Source organism: Diadema antillarum, unplaced genomic scaffold (genome assembly GCF_040938485.1).
Source record: "Diadema antillarum isolate AM-2024a unplaced genomic scaffold, OU_Dant_1.0 scf00000038, whole genome shotgun sequence".
Lineage (NCBI taxonomy): Eukaryota > Metazoa > Echinodermata > Echinoidea > Diadematoida > Diadematidae > Diadema > Diadema antillarum.
The window spans coordinates 127,809-147,661 of NW_027270927.1; the positions used below are offsets into that span (position 1 = coordinate 127,809).

General features: G+C 37.8%; 1 protein-coding gene across 1 annotated transcript; it reads left to right on the forward strand.

Annotated features, from left to right (window-relative positions):
* The first annotated feature begins 547 nt into the window (after positions 1 to 547).
* On the forward strand, positions 548 to 15,205 carry LOC139709987 (UBX domain-containing protein 7-like). The gene is made up of 12 exons (XM_071621942.1): positions 548 to 614; positions 1,994 to 2,153; positions 3,040 to 3,104; positions 3,605 to 3,676; positions 4,589 to 4,698; positions 5,480 to 5,626; positions 6,144 to 6,234; positions 6,694 to 6,747; positions 7,565 to 7,677; positions 8,428 to 8,995; positions 12,325 to 12,404; positions 14,030 to 15,205. The coding sequence occupies exons 1-12, from the start codon at positions 548 to 550 to the stop codon at positions 14,186 to 14,188; spliced, it is 1,686 nt and encodes a 561-aa protein (XP_071478043.1). The 3' UTR covers positions 14,189 to 15,205.
* Positions 15,206 to 19,853: the final 4,648 nt, after the last annotated feature.

Sequence of the window (19,853 nt, forward strand, 5' to 3'; positions counted from 1 at the left end):
ATGAAGGGCATTCAGGTTAAAAAAAAAAAAAAAAAAGTACATGGAATAAAGCCGAGTTATAATGGCCGAGTACACGTATTTTGAGGACTAGATGACTTTTGCTACTTCTTTGACCTACATATTACTTCCGGCAATCGAATGAAGACCGTGGCGCGGAACTTGCACTCGACGTCGCGCGCATGCATTCTACAATCACGTTCGTGCATGTCAGCCGCTCAACACATATCTGTGCATATATCTGTGAATGCTAAATGCGTGCATCGAATGCATGTGAACTGTGTGGGCCAGATGAGTGCAGTGCGGCAGCAGTGGACGAAGGATCCAAATCGTAAACATCATCAAGGTTGCAGACTGCGATAGTGACTAATGTATTAAAAGCTACTTCAGTTCGTTCAAAACTAACGGTTAGAGTCATCGTCACGTGAGAGAGAAATGGCGAAGTAAAGTGATCTGTGAAAGTGAAAACTAAGGCTACCATTATCCGCTGCTCTTCGACTTCGTCTAGATCTACTCATTCAATTCCTCGTTTCATTCATTCTTCGACATGATGACGACGGCTACAAACAAAAAGGATGACATGAGTGCACTGGCCGAGACCTTCGCATCCGTCACAGGTAATCATCAATATTAAAAGTTTAAGTATCATGAATGCTCGCACTCGAACTTGTTTTCATGGGGTGACGGCCTGCTGACTACTGAATACTTGGTCTTAGTATCGTTACTAACGTTAGGTCATGCAAGTATTTTAGGTTGAGTCTACTAAACTTTACAGGGGGAGTAACGTGTACGTGTTAGGCGCCTTTACAAAATTAAAAGGGGGGGGGGGTGGGGTGCGCATGTACGCTCACCCCCAATTTTTTTTCTTTTTATTACCTCCGCCAAGGGGGGAAGTTATGTTTTCGTTACTGTTCTAACGCTAAGTGTTGGTTTGTTCGTTCGTTTGTATGTGCGCAAAATAACTCAAAAAGTAAAATTTAGTTAATGGATTGGGTTGGGATGAAACTTGCATTAAAGGTTGAGATTAAATGACACAAGTACCAAACGATTAACTTTTGGTAGTGATCCGAAAATTTTTGGGGGATTTATAAAGGATTTTTGATATTTTAGCAGGTACGTAGGGTCAATGACCTTGCAAGTTCAGGCTGCGCGCATTTGAGGTTTGCATGTGCGCACTAAAGTGCATGCTCTAGTTTCTGTTAGGGCGAGGCGCACCATGCAGCTGAGGGTTTATGACGTAACAAAGGCTGCTATATTGCGGGATTCGGGTGACTCTGCACACAATGCAGTACGTATGGATGGAAATAATAGAAGAACAAGATCAGTGGTGGAAATGAGCTGCATGCTTGGCGGAGGTCTGCACAGCGCTCTCAGAGTGCTTCTCTAGTTTCTTCTGTTTTTATAAAAAGAGGGGGCGCGTGCACCCTTTGCCCCCCCCCCCCCCCCCCCCCCCCGCCTGGACCCGCCACTGCTTTACTACCTGATGTAAGTTCCATTATTTGTATTATCTAACGTTACACAGAAAAAGTGATGATGATGTCATGTCTGTCTGATACGAATACACAGTGATGATTATGATTTTAATTTTCATCATGACTTTAATTAAAAAAAAAAGAAAATCAATGTTCATTTAAATTATGTTGTTTTTATTCTCCACCGTCATAGTAAGAATAGTGTCTACCTAACCAGTGTGATGTTGTAGTCATTAAAATTTATAACCACTGATAACAAAAGGCTGTCTTGATCATGAATTTTCTACATCCCATGAATTTATATTTGGTTTTCCTTCATCTTGTACGGTTGTATCTGTGATTGTCTGAATTTAATATAGCTTGTCCGAAATTTGAAAAGCTTGTCTGAAATTTCTACATCTTTTAGCTATGATTCACCTATAAATGTGAACGCTGGAGAATGACGAGGAATAAGTTTGATTGTCAATAATCACAAAATAAACCATCCATCGTGGCTTTGTTTTACTTTGTTAAAAATGTCTAAGGAGCCACTGTGGGAATTGGCCTGCGTCTTCTGGAAGTGTGCAATGGTGACCTGCAGAGGGCGATATCCATGCATCTAGATGGGGTTATTGACGTGGATGCGATCGAAGCCACCCCACATCCTCCAGACCCACAGTCTGCTGGACCTTCTGTTCCTCCCGAGTAAGAGATAGCATCTCAAATAAAATAATTCAGTTAAGGTTATTGCACAGTGTAAAGGAATTCAATGGGTAACAGGTTTCAAAGGTTTAACGGTCATATCCCGTTTGCAAACATCACAAAATTTTGCATATTGGTTGAAGAATAATGTCTCCCAACAATCCCCACCATCGTGTATGAAATCTTACCTGAATTACCTACGATGACGCCCAGTAAGTTGAAAACTTGTAGAGGGCCATTCAAAGGATTTAATCCTGAGCCTGAGGAGATCCACGTGTTGTACTGTATCCACGGAATTATCAGTTAATGCAATCTGGATGAAATTTGTTATGCTTCTGCTTCCAGTGATCATTGAGCTTGGACTTGAAGCTATTCACAGATGTTGCCATGACAGCATCTGCACAAAGGCTATTCCAAGTATTTACTACTCTCTGACTGAAAGACTTCAACCTTTTACTTGTTCGACACCTTCCTTTATACAACTTCAACTTGTGACCGCGTGTAACATGATCATTGATGACAAAGAGAACAGCTGGATCAAAGTCTTCCATACCATGCAAAACTTTGAACACTTGAATCATATCTGAACGTTCACGTCGATACTCTAGGGATGGAATCCCCAAATGCTCGAGTCTCTCAGGATATGACAACGATCCTACTTTTATTATTAAATATCATATTTGAATTACTTTTGCTTTGTTGCCTATTTTAATGCAGATTGTGGGCACAACACAGGAAATAAATATGTCAAAAAATGTTTTTGTATGTGCAAGGTTTCATCATGCTGAATTAAATAATGAAAGTGGTAGCATGTTTTGTTAGAGGTAGAACTCGGTTTCGTATCTCTTGAAAGAGTCATAACATGCATTGTTTTGTTTATTGATTATAGTGACTCCGTGCGAGCTCCCATTCCAAGCAAGAGAGACACCCTTCTAGAAGACTTTCCAGCCTTTGGTAAGCTGTTGAATATACATGTATGATCACTATTGAAACCATTTAGTTTGTAATGTAAGAGTTAGCGTAGCAAGTATCACACCCCCCCCCCCCCCAAAAAAAAAAAAAAAAAAAAAACCAACAAAACAAACAAACAAACAAACAAACAAACAAAAAACAAAGCAAAAAATTATTATTATATTTTATTCTGCTGTAAGTACAAGAGACTTATGGTGTTGGCTGGATCACAGTGATTGTTACCAAGTTTAGATGTAAGAATTTCACAACAAATTTGCGAGCTTCAAGTTGTGACTTACAAAATGATGTCATGGTTGTGTGATTGTCAAATTAATTTTTCATCATTTTGTGTTATTGTTCAGATCTTTTCAGATGCTTGATTAGTTTGTTTCGATTTTTTTTTTCATTTTTGCCTATTGTACATATTTCGATATGGTTTGGTGCATTAGTCGATGAAATTGTCATTTTGTAAGTTTGACTGTTACATGTTTTGCGTTGATTAGGTCCCAGACCAAGACAGCGACGTACTAGGCAGTCTGTATTTGATGGGCTACGTGACTTTCAAGCTGAAACAAGTAAGTTATGTCCTTGGTTGAGCAGAACATAGCCATGTGGCAACATAATCTAGAAATGCCGACTACTGCTCTTTTTTTTTTCTCAGTATTTTGTCATTATTGTGCCAAAAATATTACAGGTTTCATATACAATACTGCTTTCCTATATTGTATTACTACATGTGTCTATTGCAGGAAAGGTAAAATTGTCCTCAGAAAAATACCCTCAGAATAACTCCAGTGCTGTTTAAAAGGTTGGCCTTCCTGGTCATCCTATTATTATATTATTATTATTATTTCTGACACACTTTTGATTTTAGACATCCCCCTACAGATTTTGCAAATGCTTTGATTTTTTTTTTGTTTCTTTCTTTGCTTGTTTCATATTTTACATATTTTTTTCTTTGACCCCAGTATTTAACAAATTCAGAGAAGACAAACACTTTTGTACAGTAGGTGTTATGGATTTTAGAGCAATGATTGTATACTGCTCATGTAGGGCAATGCCAAAGTAAATGTGAGTTGTATGCCATTCTAAATAAATACTATCAGCTGGTAGAATATGATTATAAATTTCAATTAAGGGTACTGTAAAAGTGGTTTCTTTCACGGTGGTTTTATTTTCGCGCTTTTCGCACTTTGAGGTTGAACCGCGAATTTAACATCACGCGAAAATGTTTTGAACTCGTCGCTTGTTACAACGCTATCATTTAAACACGCGACAAAGTCGGCACCGATGGAAACCGCGAAAGTTTCTGTACGCGAAAGAAACCACTTTTTCAGTAAATTACTTCATATTTTGATTGTGTTCAGTATTTTTGTCATTAATTTTGTCATTGCCAGCATTAATCACACTATGTGAGATGTTAGTTTTTTTTCTTGGATCAGCGATTGTAAGAGGGTAAAAGCTGTGCCACCCGTGTCTGTTTACAGGGCTCCAGGAAGAGATGATACGGAACCCACAGTCCTCCTCCAAGAAGAGAACCCTGGAGGATCTCTTCAGGCCCCCACTGGACCTCATGCACAAGGGGACCTTTGTCACTGTGAGTAAGAAAGGGCTGAAAACTTTGAATAGGCTCAAATAATTGTGCTATGAATGTAAATAGCAAAGGGAACCTACCAGGGCCCTGTATTATGAAGATCGATGAAAATTGATTTTATCTTTCGAATAAACAAGGCCCTGGTAAGGCATGTTCACAAACTGTGTGCTAATACATGTACAGGGGTATGTGATAAGTTGGTTTCCATATTCTGCCCAGGTTGGTGCACTCCTGATTATTCCCCTTTTCTTTCCATTCCTTTTTAATCAAGCTAAGTGTAAGATATATAGCAGTTGCATTCACAGAACTTCTGTTTTACTTTTATTCACATCCTATTTTTAATTATACTTTCCACCTACTGAGAGTTGTATTTTATTGTAATTTTCAAACTGATATATTCATTCATCTAGAGTACTATTATATGCAAGTGAGAAATACTGCATAGGACACTTGCCTGACTATAACTGTATGCAATGTACTCCTGTGCACTTTGAAGGAATGTGTACAATTTCTGGACATTTTGACATCCAATAATTTCTTTTTTTTAGCTTGTATTTGACCTGTCCATATTGATAGCTTTTGAAAGCAATGATGAAGCACACTGAAGTTATACTATATGTTTACTGTAGCATCAATTTGTTTAAGCAAAGAAACGTGTGTGTGAATTTTTGATATGTTAATCTGATGACGAATGTAATTGAGCTACAAGCTCTTGTAATGCTGGACACAATCTTGTGAAATCTAAGTCAGCTTTGTTGCTGTTTGTTTGAACTCTTCTGTCCAGGCCAGGGAGGCAGGTCAGAATCAGGGCAAGTGGCTGATGGTCAATGTCCAGGATGTGCGAGAGTTCAGCTGCCAGAAGCTGAACCGAGATGTCTGGAGTGACTCCACTGTCCGCAGCATCATCCGAGAGGCTTTCATCTTTTGGCAGGTAGGTGCCATGGAAACCATTGAGGTGTGGGTGAGGCTGGCGATGTGGGAGGGTTCGGGGCTATGCAGCTACATAGAGTATGCTGAGAACATTCTGTGAGATAAATGTCTTTGAAAGACATTTCAAAAGGTCATAATTTGTCACTGTGTTTCTCATTAATCCTGATTGTTTTTTTCATAGTTTTAAGAGGAAATGAGGCTGTAGTAGTCACTTTAAAGCTGTGTCACTATTGATTGATTATGACCAGTATGTATGTATTCTGAATATTTCATATTAAGAAAAGAATATGTTTATTTCAGTAGACTTTAAAGGACTTCAAAACTCTTGTGTCGTTCGACTTCCTTTTTGTTTTCTTGATGTGCCCTCAGCTGGATGTATCATTTCAGAATACCAATTGTGTTTTCACCAAATTTTCTACGAGTCACTGAGATAGTTTCGCTTATTCAAATTAGTTGACAGTAATATGTTTGATATTGTTTTATGTGAAGATTTGTTTCCGTTCATCTATTTTCTCCAGGTTTATCATGACAGTGAGGAAGGTCAGCGTTTCAATCAGTTCTACAAAGTGACTGACTTCCCCTATGTCTCTATAATTGACCCAAGGACAGGTAAGGACATTGTGTGTGTGTGTGTGTGTGTGTGTGTGTTGTATGATTAGAAGTGATAATTGACTTGTTGCACTCAACTTGTAGTTAAATAAATAGGTATTCATCATGATGAACAAAAGTCAAGCACTCGGGGACGATAAGATGTAGAGGCGCACAATTAGCTTCTCTGATCTGGTGGAGGACGGCTTTCTGGAAACTAAAGCTTTATTCATTTGCAGATCTCTTGGCATTCACTTTCATCTTCTGTTTGTGAATGTGAAAGATTGTAATAGATAGTATAAGTGGTCATCAGAGCTTTTTACAGATTGACTGTCCAATAAATGGAACGTCAACCATGAGTGCTATACCCTCTGTAGTGAATATTGTATTGAACGTTATTGTTATGTTAATCTGAGAGGACTTCAAAATGAATTTGACACATATAACTTTCTGTTGCATATCTCCATTTTATTCTGTCAGGAGAACAAATGGCTACATGGCACAAGATTGATAACGAGTCATTCTGTGATGTGGGTGAGTTGCTTGTCAGGAAGTCTCAGAGTATATTACTGTTGTATTGTCCCATTTGGTTAGGAAACATGAAAAGAAACAGAATGAAATCTTGTCAGTTTCAGAGAAATTCTTTCTTTTTCCCATATCTCTGTCCTCTTTCTCGCTGTATTTCTCTAGAATATTGCTTCTTGAATGTATAGATACACTATATCGTATAAGCAAATAGAAGATGCTTTGCCTTTAATTTTATTCACAGTAGCGATTTGTAGAATCAAAGAGATGTATAGAATTTACTCGAAAGTACAAATATCTTGAACCAGATTAGTACTGTAGAAGTAGAAATTTTTGTTTTACCCCGAGCCACTTTCAGTCAACTTTGCTTTTTTTTGTAATTCTGCACATGAGATTATTTTTGTATAGAATTAATGTCTCCATAAATGTTATGTGTTGCTAATTTTGCAGTTGTTGATTACAGTGCACAATTCACACACACAAAAAAAATTCCACCCCATGAAATATCCTGTAATAGCAGATGTAGTAACTAGTAGGAAAGTTGATGAGCCATTATTCTTATAGAAATGATATGTTTGGAAACCAATTTTGTCACCCATGAATATAACATCTTCTTTTATCCTGTATTCCTCACATTTTTCATGTCTGCAGTATCAGTGATTTGTAAACCCTCAGAAAAGGGACAGAATGTGCTGTATACTTCCACATGAAAGTTAAACTGAAGATAATGGTTGTATCGGTAAATAGAGTCAGAACTCTCTTGTAACTGAACCAGTGGTGATGATGTGCTAAACACCTGACTTTGTTTAATCTTCTTATGACCCAGTGATGCAGTTCCTGAGTGACCACAAGATGGATGTCCCAGATGTCATCCCACTCTCTCCTCCTGCTGACAGCCCCTCATCATCAGGACCCGCCCAAAAGAAGGCAAGAACGAGGGTGGGTACTCCAAATCTCATGGGAAAAAAATATATAAAATTAGAAATCATTGAGGCATGAATTTTCTTCAATTCTTCTCCATTTACAAATGAAATTTGTAAGGTTGCAACTGCTGATATCATTTTAGCTAGTTATGATTTTGTGTGCATGTTTTAATTGTAAACTTTTAGGGTGCATTTAAATGTTCTAAAATGTACTGTACCATTCTGTACTAGAGGAGCTCTTGAATGCTCTCAGAGTGTACCATACTGTACCATACTGAGCCAAAAGTGGACCACTTCATGATGTGCTCCAAAAGCGTACCTGTACCAATGCCAACCAGAAGTTGGCATGTAAAGAACTTGTGCAGCAGGCATTTCAATATACCTCAATTTACATCATGATGCAAAGAGCTGATTAAAACCCTCCACTTTATAGTGGTCTGTTCTGTTCTTAAGCATGATATTTACAAAGTATAAGGGGGAACTTTGTCATGATTGATTACATTCTTAGGCTTGGTACCCAGTGTGTAGAAGTTGCAAGCAATTGCGCAGCCTTTTGACCCACAAACATTTAGAATTGCCATTTCCTTTCAGTGAATAATGAAGCACATACTGGTAATTAGTAGCAAATGTATAACTCAGCTGGACCGATAACAACTCAAGGGTCAAATAGCTCACCATCTCTCTGTCTAGCATGAATTCTTTGACACCTCTGCTTTTTAAGTTTTTGGGCAGCTTCACAACTTCCTTCCTTGTCTCTGTCAACCAGAGTATCATTGATGCCAGTGAGGAGAGCCAGATAGAGGCGGCCATTGCAGCGTCCCTGGCCGAGGCTGAGGCAGCAAACTCCAGATTGCAGCAGGAGCCCAAAAAGGGTCCAGGCGTCATCTCCATCGCCTCCGATTCTGACGACGCGTCGGACAACGAAGACGAAGATGACGTCGTAGAGACGGTGGAGAGCGACTTTGCATTCAGTGACTCGGAGCAGATTAGCGAGCGGTCAAACTCTGTGATTGTGAGTGTGCCCTCTATGAACGGCGCATCATCATCAGTCAGGACTAGTGTTAATGTGGATACGAATGTCGCTGATAATGATGATGACGTTACCATCGTGAAGACCAGAGTTGAAGACAGGGACTCCAGAACAAACGGACAACTCAAAAGTGAAGGGAAAGGTGTCCTGTCGAACAGTGCAGGCAGGAATGGCGACGTTGTGGGAAGACGAGCAAAGACGATACCTGAGGTTGCCAAGGAAACAAGCTTGGAGGAAAAGCTTAAACCTGAGAAGGAATCGCAAGAAAGTGTTGATGGGGATGATGATGTGGAAGATGTGTCAGGTTTGTTTCCAGATCAATATTATTTGGCATTGATATGCTTCTTCTATGATTGTTAATTTCTTAAAATAAAACCCTTCAATAAAATTTGTGTTGGTTCCTGCATGACTCAAAATATATCACTTCATATAGATACAGAAAACTTGTTTTTTTCTTTAATATACTCATACCATAGAACTACATATGTACAGTATATACATGTGTGTAATGTTGTGTAAAAAAACCCACAACAACATGTTGATGTTTTCCTGTAACTTTTTGATGTGTTGTCATTCAGTTTCAGCAGATGTGTATCAGTGATAGCATGAATTATTTCCCTGTAAATATGTAGTTGCAATCCTTTTCATGAAAGAAAAGAAGAAAACATAAAACTAAGAAAAACAAAGGCAAATCAGTGTATCTACACAGATAGTACAAAAAGATAAATAGCACAAGCGCTAACAAATTGCCTTTGCACTTTACGACTTGTGTTCAAAGTAGTGCCTAGGCAGGTTCTCTTTGTGCTCAACAGGCCTGAAAAACCCTCAAATAGCTGTGTTTAAAGGGGAATGAAACCCAAATACATATGTGGATTGAGGAAATGCAGCAATATTAGTAGAACACTTCAGTAAGGTTGTAGGAAAATCGGACCATCCATTCAAAAGTTGTGCATTTTTTAAATTTTGGTGCCACCATCTCTGAATAAGAAGACTTCTACAGTTCATGATGTCATGCATGGACACCAATTTTAGGAAAATATAAAGGAAATTGAACATATTTCACTTTTCTGGCATTGTGAAAGAGCACCTGACTTACCTCTCTCAGAAAGCAGAGGGAATAATATTACCCTTAACATACTAGTTATGTCAGTAACAAATCAAGGGAACAGGTGCTTATCATGGAAAGAAAATTTGTTGAATTCCCCTGTGCTTTATATTTTCTTTATATCATCCATGTATGACGTCATGAACTGTAGTACATGTAGTCTTCTTATTCAGCGATGGTGGCACCAAAACTTTAGAAATTCATGAATTTTTACTGATTGTCTGGTTTTCTTCGTGCTTTACTGGTGTGTCCTACTGATATTTGCTGTGTTCCCTCAGTACACATGTATATTTGAGCTTCAGTCTCCTGTAAAGATTATTATGTAACTTGTTTTGAGTACTAAAAGTGAACACACAGGAAGCGGATATCTGGAAAGCACATAGTGTGTGATTTTAAGAGATTGATGAACTTATCATGCTTAACCCATTAGTAACTGAACCGCTTGAAACTGCCCATCCGCTTTTTTATAGTTTCATGCTTTACTATTTTTAGTGCTTTCATATAGAATATATAATTATGATATTTGACAGAGGTCAAAGGTCAACAAAGGTATATCAGAATTGTTTTTGTGATACACAAGTCTCTTGGTAAAGTTTTAAAGGGGAAATCCAGTCCAAATATAAGTTAGTCTGATAAGAAAGAGTAAAATATTACAAGTTCAACGGTATGATTTTGATCGAAATCAGATGAAAAATAAGAAAGTTATGACATTTTGAATTTCGCTATTTGTAACAGTTCTTCAACAGTCAATATGAATATGCAAATGGCAAAGTGAGGATGTCATTCCTTCACAACTTGCCATATAGTTGTACATAAAATTGTGAAATTTTCAGTTTTTAATTCAAATGTAATTATGCCCGAGGCTCAAATCCTTGTATATCTGACTGATCACTATTCTCTGAAGTTATTCACCCAGGAATAACATCATGTTTCAGACTTCAATGACAGAAACATTGAATTTTCGACATTTTTGTCCCCGCCGAACGAGTTCGAGCAGGGGACTATGAAACGGGCTCCGTACGTGTGTGTGTCCGTGTGTCCGTCCGTCCGTCTGTCCGTCCGTCCGTGTGTCCGTGTGTCCGTGTGTGCGTCCGTGTGTGATCAAAATCTTCAATTTGCTACTTCTCTGTCATTTACGAGCCAATTTTGATTCTGTTTGCTTTATATGATAGCACTACATGGGAGCTTTGAAACTTCTACACAGAATTTCAGTCGTGACCTTTGACCTTGACCTTTGACCTATATTGTACATTTTGCTACAAAATGCTACTCCTTCGCCATTTCTAACCCGATTTCGATTCCGTTTGCTTTATGTGATGGCACTAGGTGAGGGCTTCAAAACTTCTACACAGAATTTTGACCTTTGACTTCTTTGACCTTTGACCTTGATTTTTTGACCTATATTGTACATTTTGCTACAAAATGCTACTCCTTCGCCATTTCTAACCCGATTTCGATTCCGTTTGCTTTATGTGATGGCACTAGGTGAGGGCTTCAAAACTTCTACACAGAATTTTGACCTTTGACTTCTTTGACCTTTGACCTTGATTTTTGACCTATATTGTACATTTTGCTACGAAATGCTACTCCTTCGCCATTTTTAACCCGATTTCGATTCCGTTTGCTTTATATGATGGCACTAGTTGAGGGCTTCAAAACTTCTACACAGAATTTTGACCTTTGACTTCTTTGACCTTTGACCTTGATTTTTGACCTATTTTGTGCATTTTGCTACAGAATGCTACTCCTGCGCCATTTCTAACCCGATTTCGATTCCGTTTGCTTTATGTGATAGCACTAGGTGAGGGCTTCAAAACTTCTACACAGAATTTTGACCTTTCTCTTCTTTGACCTTTGACCTTGATTTTTGACCTATATTGTACATTGGCTACAAAATGCTACTCCTTCGCCATTTCTAACCCAATTTCGATTCCATTTGCTTTATGTGATGGTACTAGGTGAGGGCTTCAAAACTTCTACACAGAATTTTGACCTTTGACTTCTTTGACCTTTGACCTTGATTTTTTACCTATATTGCACATTTTGTTACAAAATGCTACTTCCGGCGGGGACATATGTTACACACCGCGTAATTTCTACTTTTCCTTGTTTTGTATGCAATCAATGGAAAATTGTGAGGTTATGACATGGTTAGCTCACTCATTTGCATGTTCATATCCGCTGTACGAGAACTGTTTTGCAGATATTAGCAAAACTTCAAAATGTCATAACTTCCTTATTTTTCATCCAATTTCAGTCAAATTTTTACCTTAAGATTTAACCGTAAGATTTTACTCTTTTTTATCAGACTAACTTATATTTGAACTGGATTTTCCTCTTTAAAAGGCTTTCAAATAAACATAATTTATAGTAGACAAAAATAAATATGCAGTACCGGTAATCTATTATGCACAATTTACAAAGTTGTCGAAACGAGAGTAATGTTGCTGTACCTTCTAGGGAACAATAGGTCATTATGTACAGAATCGTCAGTTGCTAAAGGTTTAATTGTACATTTTTTATTGCAGGACCAAGAGCCAAGGTGATGTTGCGATTCCCAGACGGGAGAAGAAAACAGGTGTGTCTCTCTGCTTCATCAACTCTCAAGGTAAGAAAGCCATTCTCGGATCATTTTGTTTCCCTCCCCATATAGACATACTGTAAACGCTGAAATGTCCACGGTTGATTTGTATTTACAAATTTTGTGAATAGACTCTCAATCACATACACTGTATATAACAATGCTTGAAAATTTTGACAATAATTGAAACAAAAGCTTGCTGTGCACGCACTGTTATAGACTAGCGCACTAGCATTGTAACATCAAGTGACAACTAGCACTATTTTCTATCAGATTTGATCTCATTTCAAGAATTGTTTTAGCAAAACAGTTTCTTTGAGAAGTCACACTTTCTTCTGAATATTGTTGTATTTTCTAAAAATGATTGTTATATTGAGGAGATCACAAAGCATGAAATTAAACACTCGAGTAAATGGCCAATCAACTGCCACTTGCAGTATCATGAGTGTTGCCAGAAATCAGAATTTGGAATTTCTCTGCGATTGCCTCTGAAATTGAAAGGAACATAGAAAGCCAGTGGAATCTTAAATCAAATTTAAGCAAACTTGATAATGATTTGGAACTAGGACAGAGCACATGATTTAGATAACAGTGATCATGATGATGCTGTGTTTGTTGTCAGGTGAAAAAGAGTGAGGTCAGTAGTTAGGATTACAATATTTTGATGATACACTCAAAGAAACAGTTGCAGGACAGTGTCAGAAATTCAACTCCTCAGACTGTAAACTTTGTGCAGAGATGCCAACCAATATTATTTTATAGTATTTAGTACAATAAACAGAGTGAAATACGATAAAAAAGCGATATTGCCTCTCGAAAGTATGACTTTTCATCTTTCAAAAAAAAAAAATAAATAAAGCCAATATAAACTGCAGAAAACTGTGCCGTCACATAGCTTTCTATGTGATGACACAGTTTTCTGCAGTTTATATTGGCTTTATGTCTACTAAATTCCTGCCACCCGTACAAAAATGTTGAAAAATGAGCCTAAATGGGCGGGAAATATGCAGATGCTGTTAAATTTTCTCATCAATGTTGGTGAAGTTACCGTGCCTGTCCTTACCAGGAAAGCTCCGGTTTTTTTCCTGACATTTCAATGGCCCAGGGCCAACAGGCTAGTGGTGGTGTCAAGATTTCATGAGAATTTGATTTTCCTCTCCAAAATCAGATTTTTTAAAAGGATATTCTGTCTGTTTTTTTGGGGGTTTTGGTTTTGGTTTTTTTGGTTTTTTTGGTTTTTTTGTTTTTTGGTGTGTTTTTTTTGTGTTTTTTTTTTGTTTGTTTGTTTGTTTGTTTGTTTTTTGTTTTTTGTTTTTTTTTTGGGGGGGTTTTAATGTCAAGAAGTTGGCAACTTTGCTCCTGTGTCAGGGGTCAAAGGTCAGGCAATTGAATTCACAAAAAGTAGTACCAGAGGAGGCCTATAGGCAGACATTTTCATGTAATATTTCTGTAGGAGACCATGTTAGCATCATGCTTTGGTACTATAACATGTATTCTTATTTGTTACTGATATAAGTTATCTTAAACATCTTGAGATTAAAATGTTTTTTATTGAAACAGTTAATTATGTTAGCTGTAAGCTCCAAGATTTGTCAGTGCAATAAACCTTTATAGCTGAGAATCCCTGCCTATCTTTATTCTTCATTCTGCAGGCTCTCATCAAGCTTATATCCAAAGAGGGTTTCAGTGAGGAGAAGTACGAACTCATCACAAACTATCCCCGCCGGCGCCTCTCGATGCTAGACTCAAACACCAGTCTTTCTGACGCAGGATTGTGTCCCCAGGAGAGCGTGTTTGTTCAGGAGCGGTAGTGAAAACCCCATTGACAGTGACAGGATGGAAAATGGCTAGTTGAAATGAACAGACTGCAGGGGAAATATAGCCTACCCACCACATGGAAAAGTTGCTTGAGGAGCTGAGAGGGCACCTGCTTTTAGGATTGTCATGCTTGCAACTTGGTATCAGTCTCTGCATGGTCAGTCTGTGTACGGTCAGTCTGTGTATGGCCAGTCTCTGTGTGGCTGGTCTCTGTACAGCCAGTCTGTGACCAAAGGACAAGCTTGTTTCATCATGTATGTAATACTCGACCTGTATCCCACATCAGTGTTTGAAGGGCACATTTGATGGTGTGCATGTAAATTGCATGGGACCATCGCTCCAAAAAACACAGATAGCGAGTAATATTTCTATTTGCAGACATATGGATGGGTTGGAGTGGTCAGAAGCACAGCTCTCAAACGGTAGCATTCCTTTTATTGTTGTAAGGAAATATAGATAATGTAGCTCAGACTATGAGAATATCTGACATTGAGAAACCATCAAACTTTGGAAGGATATTTGGAAGTGCAGGTCTCCCATCCATCCTAATTTCAGGGAAAAGATTTTACCTGGGTGGTAATGCTACTGGGATGCCAGATTCCTCTTGTTTCCTGAAGACAATGCAATGTATCTCAGTGAGAGAGGTGTGAATATGTTAAAAATCTACATTTCTCTAGTTTTTTAGATTACTCGGATAAGTGTGGAGTGGTGCATGTGGTAGGCCTTCATTTGTACAAAATTATATTAGAAATTTTGACCTCGCTTCTCCAAAACTTGCCAAAGTTGTACTGAAAAACATAAACCTGAATGTTTTTCTACAACATTGAAGCACAGATACAGTGTATCAGTAATATGAGTCACAAGTATTTGATGATAATGACTACCACTGTGTATGTTTTATGGTATTCAGATATTCATTGGTAGTTTTGCACACTGTATTAAATGGATGCACACTGTAGAAACAAATTTTTACATGCATGAAACTTCTGTAAATTTCACAAAGAGCCAAGATTTGGGAAGTAAAATTAATCCCATTTTTTTTTCTACGCAATGCACGGAATGTCAGTGGCAATTCATGAAAGTTTCGTCCCGTGAAAAATTCAGTCAGCTACAACTCATGAAAGTTTCATGCCTTAAACTTGTCTGGTTTTCCAATAGTTGACGAGCAAATAAAAAAATAAAACAAAACAAAAACAAGAAATACATAGAGTCCATAAGTTTGAAAAGCTGATGGGGGAGGGGGTTGGCATCAGGTGTCAAATGAAGGAATAGCCATTGATGATGTAACACAATCTGTACTTCTGCCCCTACTATTATATAAACCATAAAAGACGAGTCCATTTCATGAAAGTCTTGTGAGAGACTTTTCTTTCATAAGACACTCTTACGAGAGACTTCATGAAAATGGATTTGACTTTTTCTTTGAAGTCTGTCAGAGCTACATATGAGCGTCTTTGGCCATTCTGTTGTGTAATCACTTCATGAAACTATCCCCTGGTTGCCAGGGGAGAGGTTGACCTGATTTCATTGGTCCTCATTTCTTGCCCACTGGGATACATTAAAATACCACGACTAGCGCAGGTCTGCTAAAATAAAATTGCGTGTCAGCCAATGTTAGCATTGAAGTGTACGCTCATTGGCAACATTTGACTCCCAGTCGACATTTGTGGCTTTGTGTGCACTTGGCATAGAGATCAGTGATAAAACTGTACACAACTGATTATGAGGATTCAGGGATACTAGTACCTGTTTGATCCGAGTTGGGCCAGCATTTCCACTGCATGGTGTTTCCGCACTACCACATCTTAAAGCCAAGAATACAGCTGTATACCTTCTTTTCTTTTTTGGTCTTTTTATTTTTCAAATTAAACTTCATGTACTTAACATATAGTGCTAGAGATAACATTGGTGAAGATAGCCAGGTCCCTGATTCACTTTAAAGAAGCAAAATATTTATGATTGGCAGCCTTTGCAGTAATTAGGGCTGAATGTTTAGTCGTGTTGGAAGGGACCAATTCTGGGATGCGATCAAAGGATTGTAATATACATCTCATTTCCTTTCACAGTAATCGTAGAGATGATCTGTCGTGTGTATGATGTTTATGTACTCTGCAAGAATAGACAACGAACAACTCACACCTAAGTACAGAAAAACGAATGCATATTAGATGCGTTGATATTGCAGAGTCGTCAAAAATTATGGCACATTACAGTTAAGCTTCTCAGAGCAGACCTAGAGCAAGTCCAAATTTACCAAAGCAAATTCTCTGCTATTTCATGTATCTATTTCTCCACCTCATGCAGAAAAGACTTAGTAGTGATTAAGTGTGTCAAACAGTCATTTGATTTTGGCTGCTTGCACTACTTAGCTGTTATAGAATTGATTAGTGATGGTGTATGCAGGGCTGTACATCAATGGTGGTCCCTAGGTCACTAAAAATTGATGTCAGGCCACAAAGTTGAAGAAAGGGTATCATTTGGTGGCCCAATCGGGCAACTTACACTTGCTTTTATTTTGGGCCACCAAAATTTCAGATTCAAACATTTTAGTAGCCTGTTTCACCACAGTAAAAAGTCAGTGTTGAGGCCAGGTGTATGTATTTCTTATCATGCAGCCATGATACGCACACTTTTGTCTTTTCAACAAAACAGAAATCATATTTCAAAAACAGATGGTAAACAGTTACTTCTCACTCAGTCACGTGTTCTTCATGGAATAAAGTAGTCAACTCTTTGTTATACATTGTAGTTGATTCAGCTTGATTTGAGAAATGTACTTTTACATGTGTACTTGAAGGTACATGTAATTTCTATGAAAGTATTTTTTTTTTGTTACAGCGCAATGAATAACAAACTGAAAAAATTGAATTTGTAGAATATAAAAATTTTCCCTTTTTTTTCAGTAAGCTCCAATAGTCCTTTACAAAGTTTAATTGTGCATGAACATTTGTGCTTCATGATCTTTATGAATTTGACACATTATTAACCAGATGATGAGCCACAACTTTCCTACATGTACATGTAGACTGTATTTGCGTTCAATGGAATTCATGTGTTACATGTATTATGGGGAGGGGTCATTCTTTGATATTTCCAATACAGCATGTTGAATGATTATTGAACAGAAATTATGTATTTTCGAGCATGTATATTTTGACCGTTGTTGTTTTTTTCATATATGTATACAAATATTGAAACACCGGCACATCTGTTATTAAATCATCTGACTAAATAGGAGTATTAAAATGACCTTTCAATACAAAAGAAAGCTTCAATCAACCTGTGAGTGTGCTGCATTTAATTTGTCTCCTTTTGATTTGAGGTATGTGACTTGATCATGTAGTGCTTTTAGGGTCACTAAAGGCCACCGCACACAACACGATCAGACTGGTCTTAAAGTCGTAAGCCAAGCTGGGTCTTAAGACCAGTTGTACGACCGGACACCGCACACTATACGACCTGACTGTAAAGCACGCGCAGTGCGCACTGTGTGCGCTTGCATTTTACTGCATTGTGAATGACTGAAAGCCTACGACCAGTCGTAGAAATTCAACATGTCAAATCTCTATGACTGGCGCTGAGACCCAGTCGTACGACTAGAAAATGGCAAGACTGTGACGTCACACTTCTAGTCTTAAGGTCTTAAGACCGGTGAATCGGGGCAAAATCGTGTAGTGTGCGGCGGGCTTAACTGTTTGTGAGATCGATAGTGACCTGGACCCTGTTGCGTAAAAAGATGAAATCAAATATAAGTCAGAAAATCAAACGTAAGTCAGGTATCAGCCAAAGACTTATGTTTGATTTTCTGACTTACGTTTGATCTCAACTCTTATGCAACAGGGCCCTGGAAGAGCCCTTGCTTGATATGTACCTGTTTATGTTGGTTCAGCAAGAGTGTATACCTGTGTGTTTGGATGTTAAACTTCAAATACATGCAAATTAACTGACATCATATAAATAAATAGCCATTTCAATCAATTTCTGTCACGAGCTACCATGTTATACAATTTACATAGGGTATTTTTAAAAAAAACATACTTATTGCAAGTTTTCGTAGCTTAGATAACTAGAGAATTGGCTGGTCGGAATTTGCAAAGTTAGTATTAATTTAGTCTATGGATTATTCAAATTTAGACTGTACAAGTGAGCATGACGCCAACAGACGTCCAATAATTTATGCGCATTGTGCGAGGTATGCCTGTTTTGCGCTCGTAGTCCATGGACTAGAATGAAGTATGAATTTTATTTATTCATAATAAAAAAATAGTGAATTTGGACCATTTAATCATCTTAGTGAATTCGGACTTTTCAATCATCTTTAAGGCTTTCATAATGACATGTCCCATGGAATGAATAGAACCAGAGAATTCTGATGACAAAATGATTCGTGAATCAGATTTGGATGAACTGAAGATTGTAGATACATTGCCGTATTACACATCTCACGATGTCCTATTATCTGGCAATTCCTCATTTGCTAAGAGCTGAGATATGTTTTTTAGATTCATTGGTGCAAAATGGCAGTGAAACGAAAGACACAGCTCGGAATCTACAATACTTAGAATCTACAATACATGTACTTGGAGACTACTGTTGTGTTGTTTTTTTCTTTGTCTCTACTGCATCTGTATTCCAGTCTCACCCACACGCAATCTATATCATGTATACGAAAGCATTCGTGACATCTTAATAACATCTGTAATATTGAACAACAAATCATTTGCAAGGACGGATCCAGGAATTCCGTAAAAGGGGGAAGGGTGCAAACAATATTTCTAGTGCTACTTCCGGGTTTCATCTACTTTATTTTTCTTTTTACCCTCTTTTGTTTTAACAAGAAATAACGAGGGGACGTGCGCCCGGTGCGCCCCCCTCTGGATCCGTCACTGATTTGTTACATGATTGTTATTTCAGGATTACTATCCAAACTTAGCATTTTGGATTCAGATGTCTAAAAGTACTCGTAAATTTTCACAAGTCCTGTGTATATCAACATCTATTAATATACAATCTACTGATAATTCATCACGTGCATACACGATTCTGTCCCACGGAAACTATGCTATTTGTCATAGTGCATACACTCAATTAATTTGTCGAACACAGGATGATTAACTTCCGGATATTCTCTGTCTTTTGATTCCCCCTATCTTATGGCAGCTGACTTGAATAGTTGAATGTGCATTCAAGGAAACCACAGCCCAAATATAAAGGAGACTTCTACACATCATGACGTCATGATACTTATGGGTCAAAATTCATTCACTTCATTTTTAATCTGAATTTACGAAATACATGTATTATTATGTAGAATGAAATCAGACAAAGAAGTAACAAAGTGATGATGGCGGACACAGCCACATATGGAAGAGATGTGATAAGGTATAATGGTAGCATGGTCGAACATACAAGTCTCTCATTAGCATTCACACAAAGATTTGGTGAATTTATGTTTGTTTAAATGAATCATAAGAAAATGACATAATTTTGGCAGTAATGACTTTGTACAATGGGAGGCGTCGTAATTTATTATAGATGCTGTACTACTGACGAAAATTGATGCCTCTTTCATATTTTCTGGTTTTGCGGCGAGAATATCATTGCCTTGTTTTTTTTTTTTCACATTGGAACTATGACAAATATCACTGTCTTCTGAAA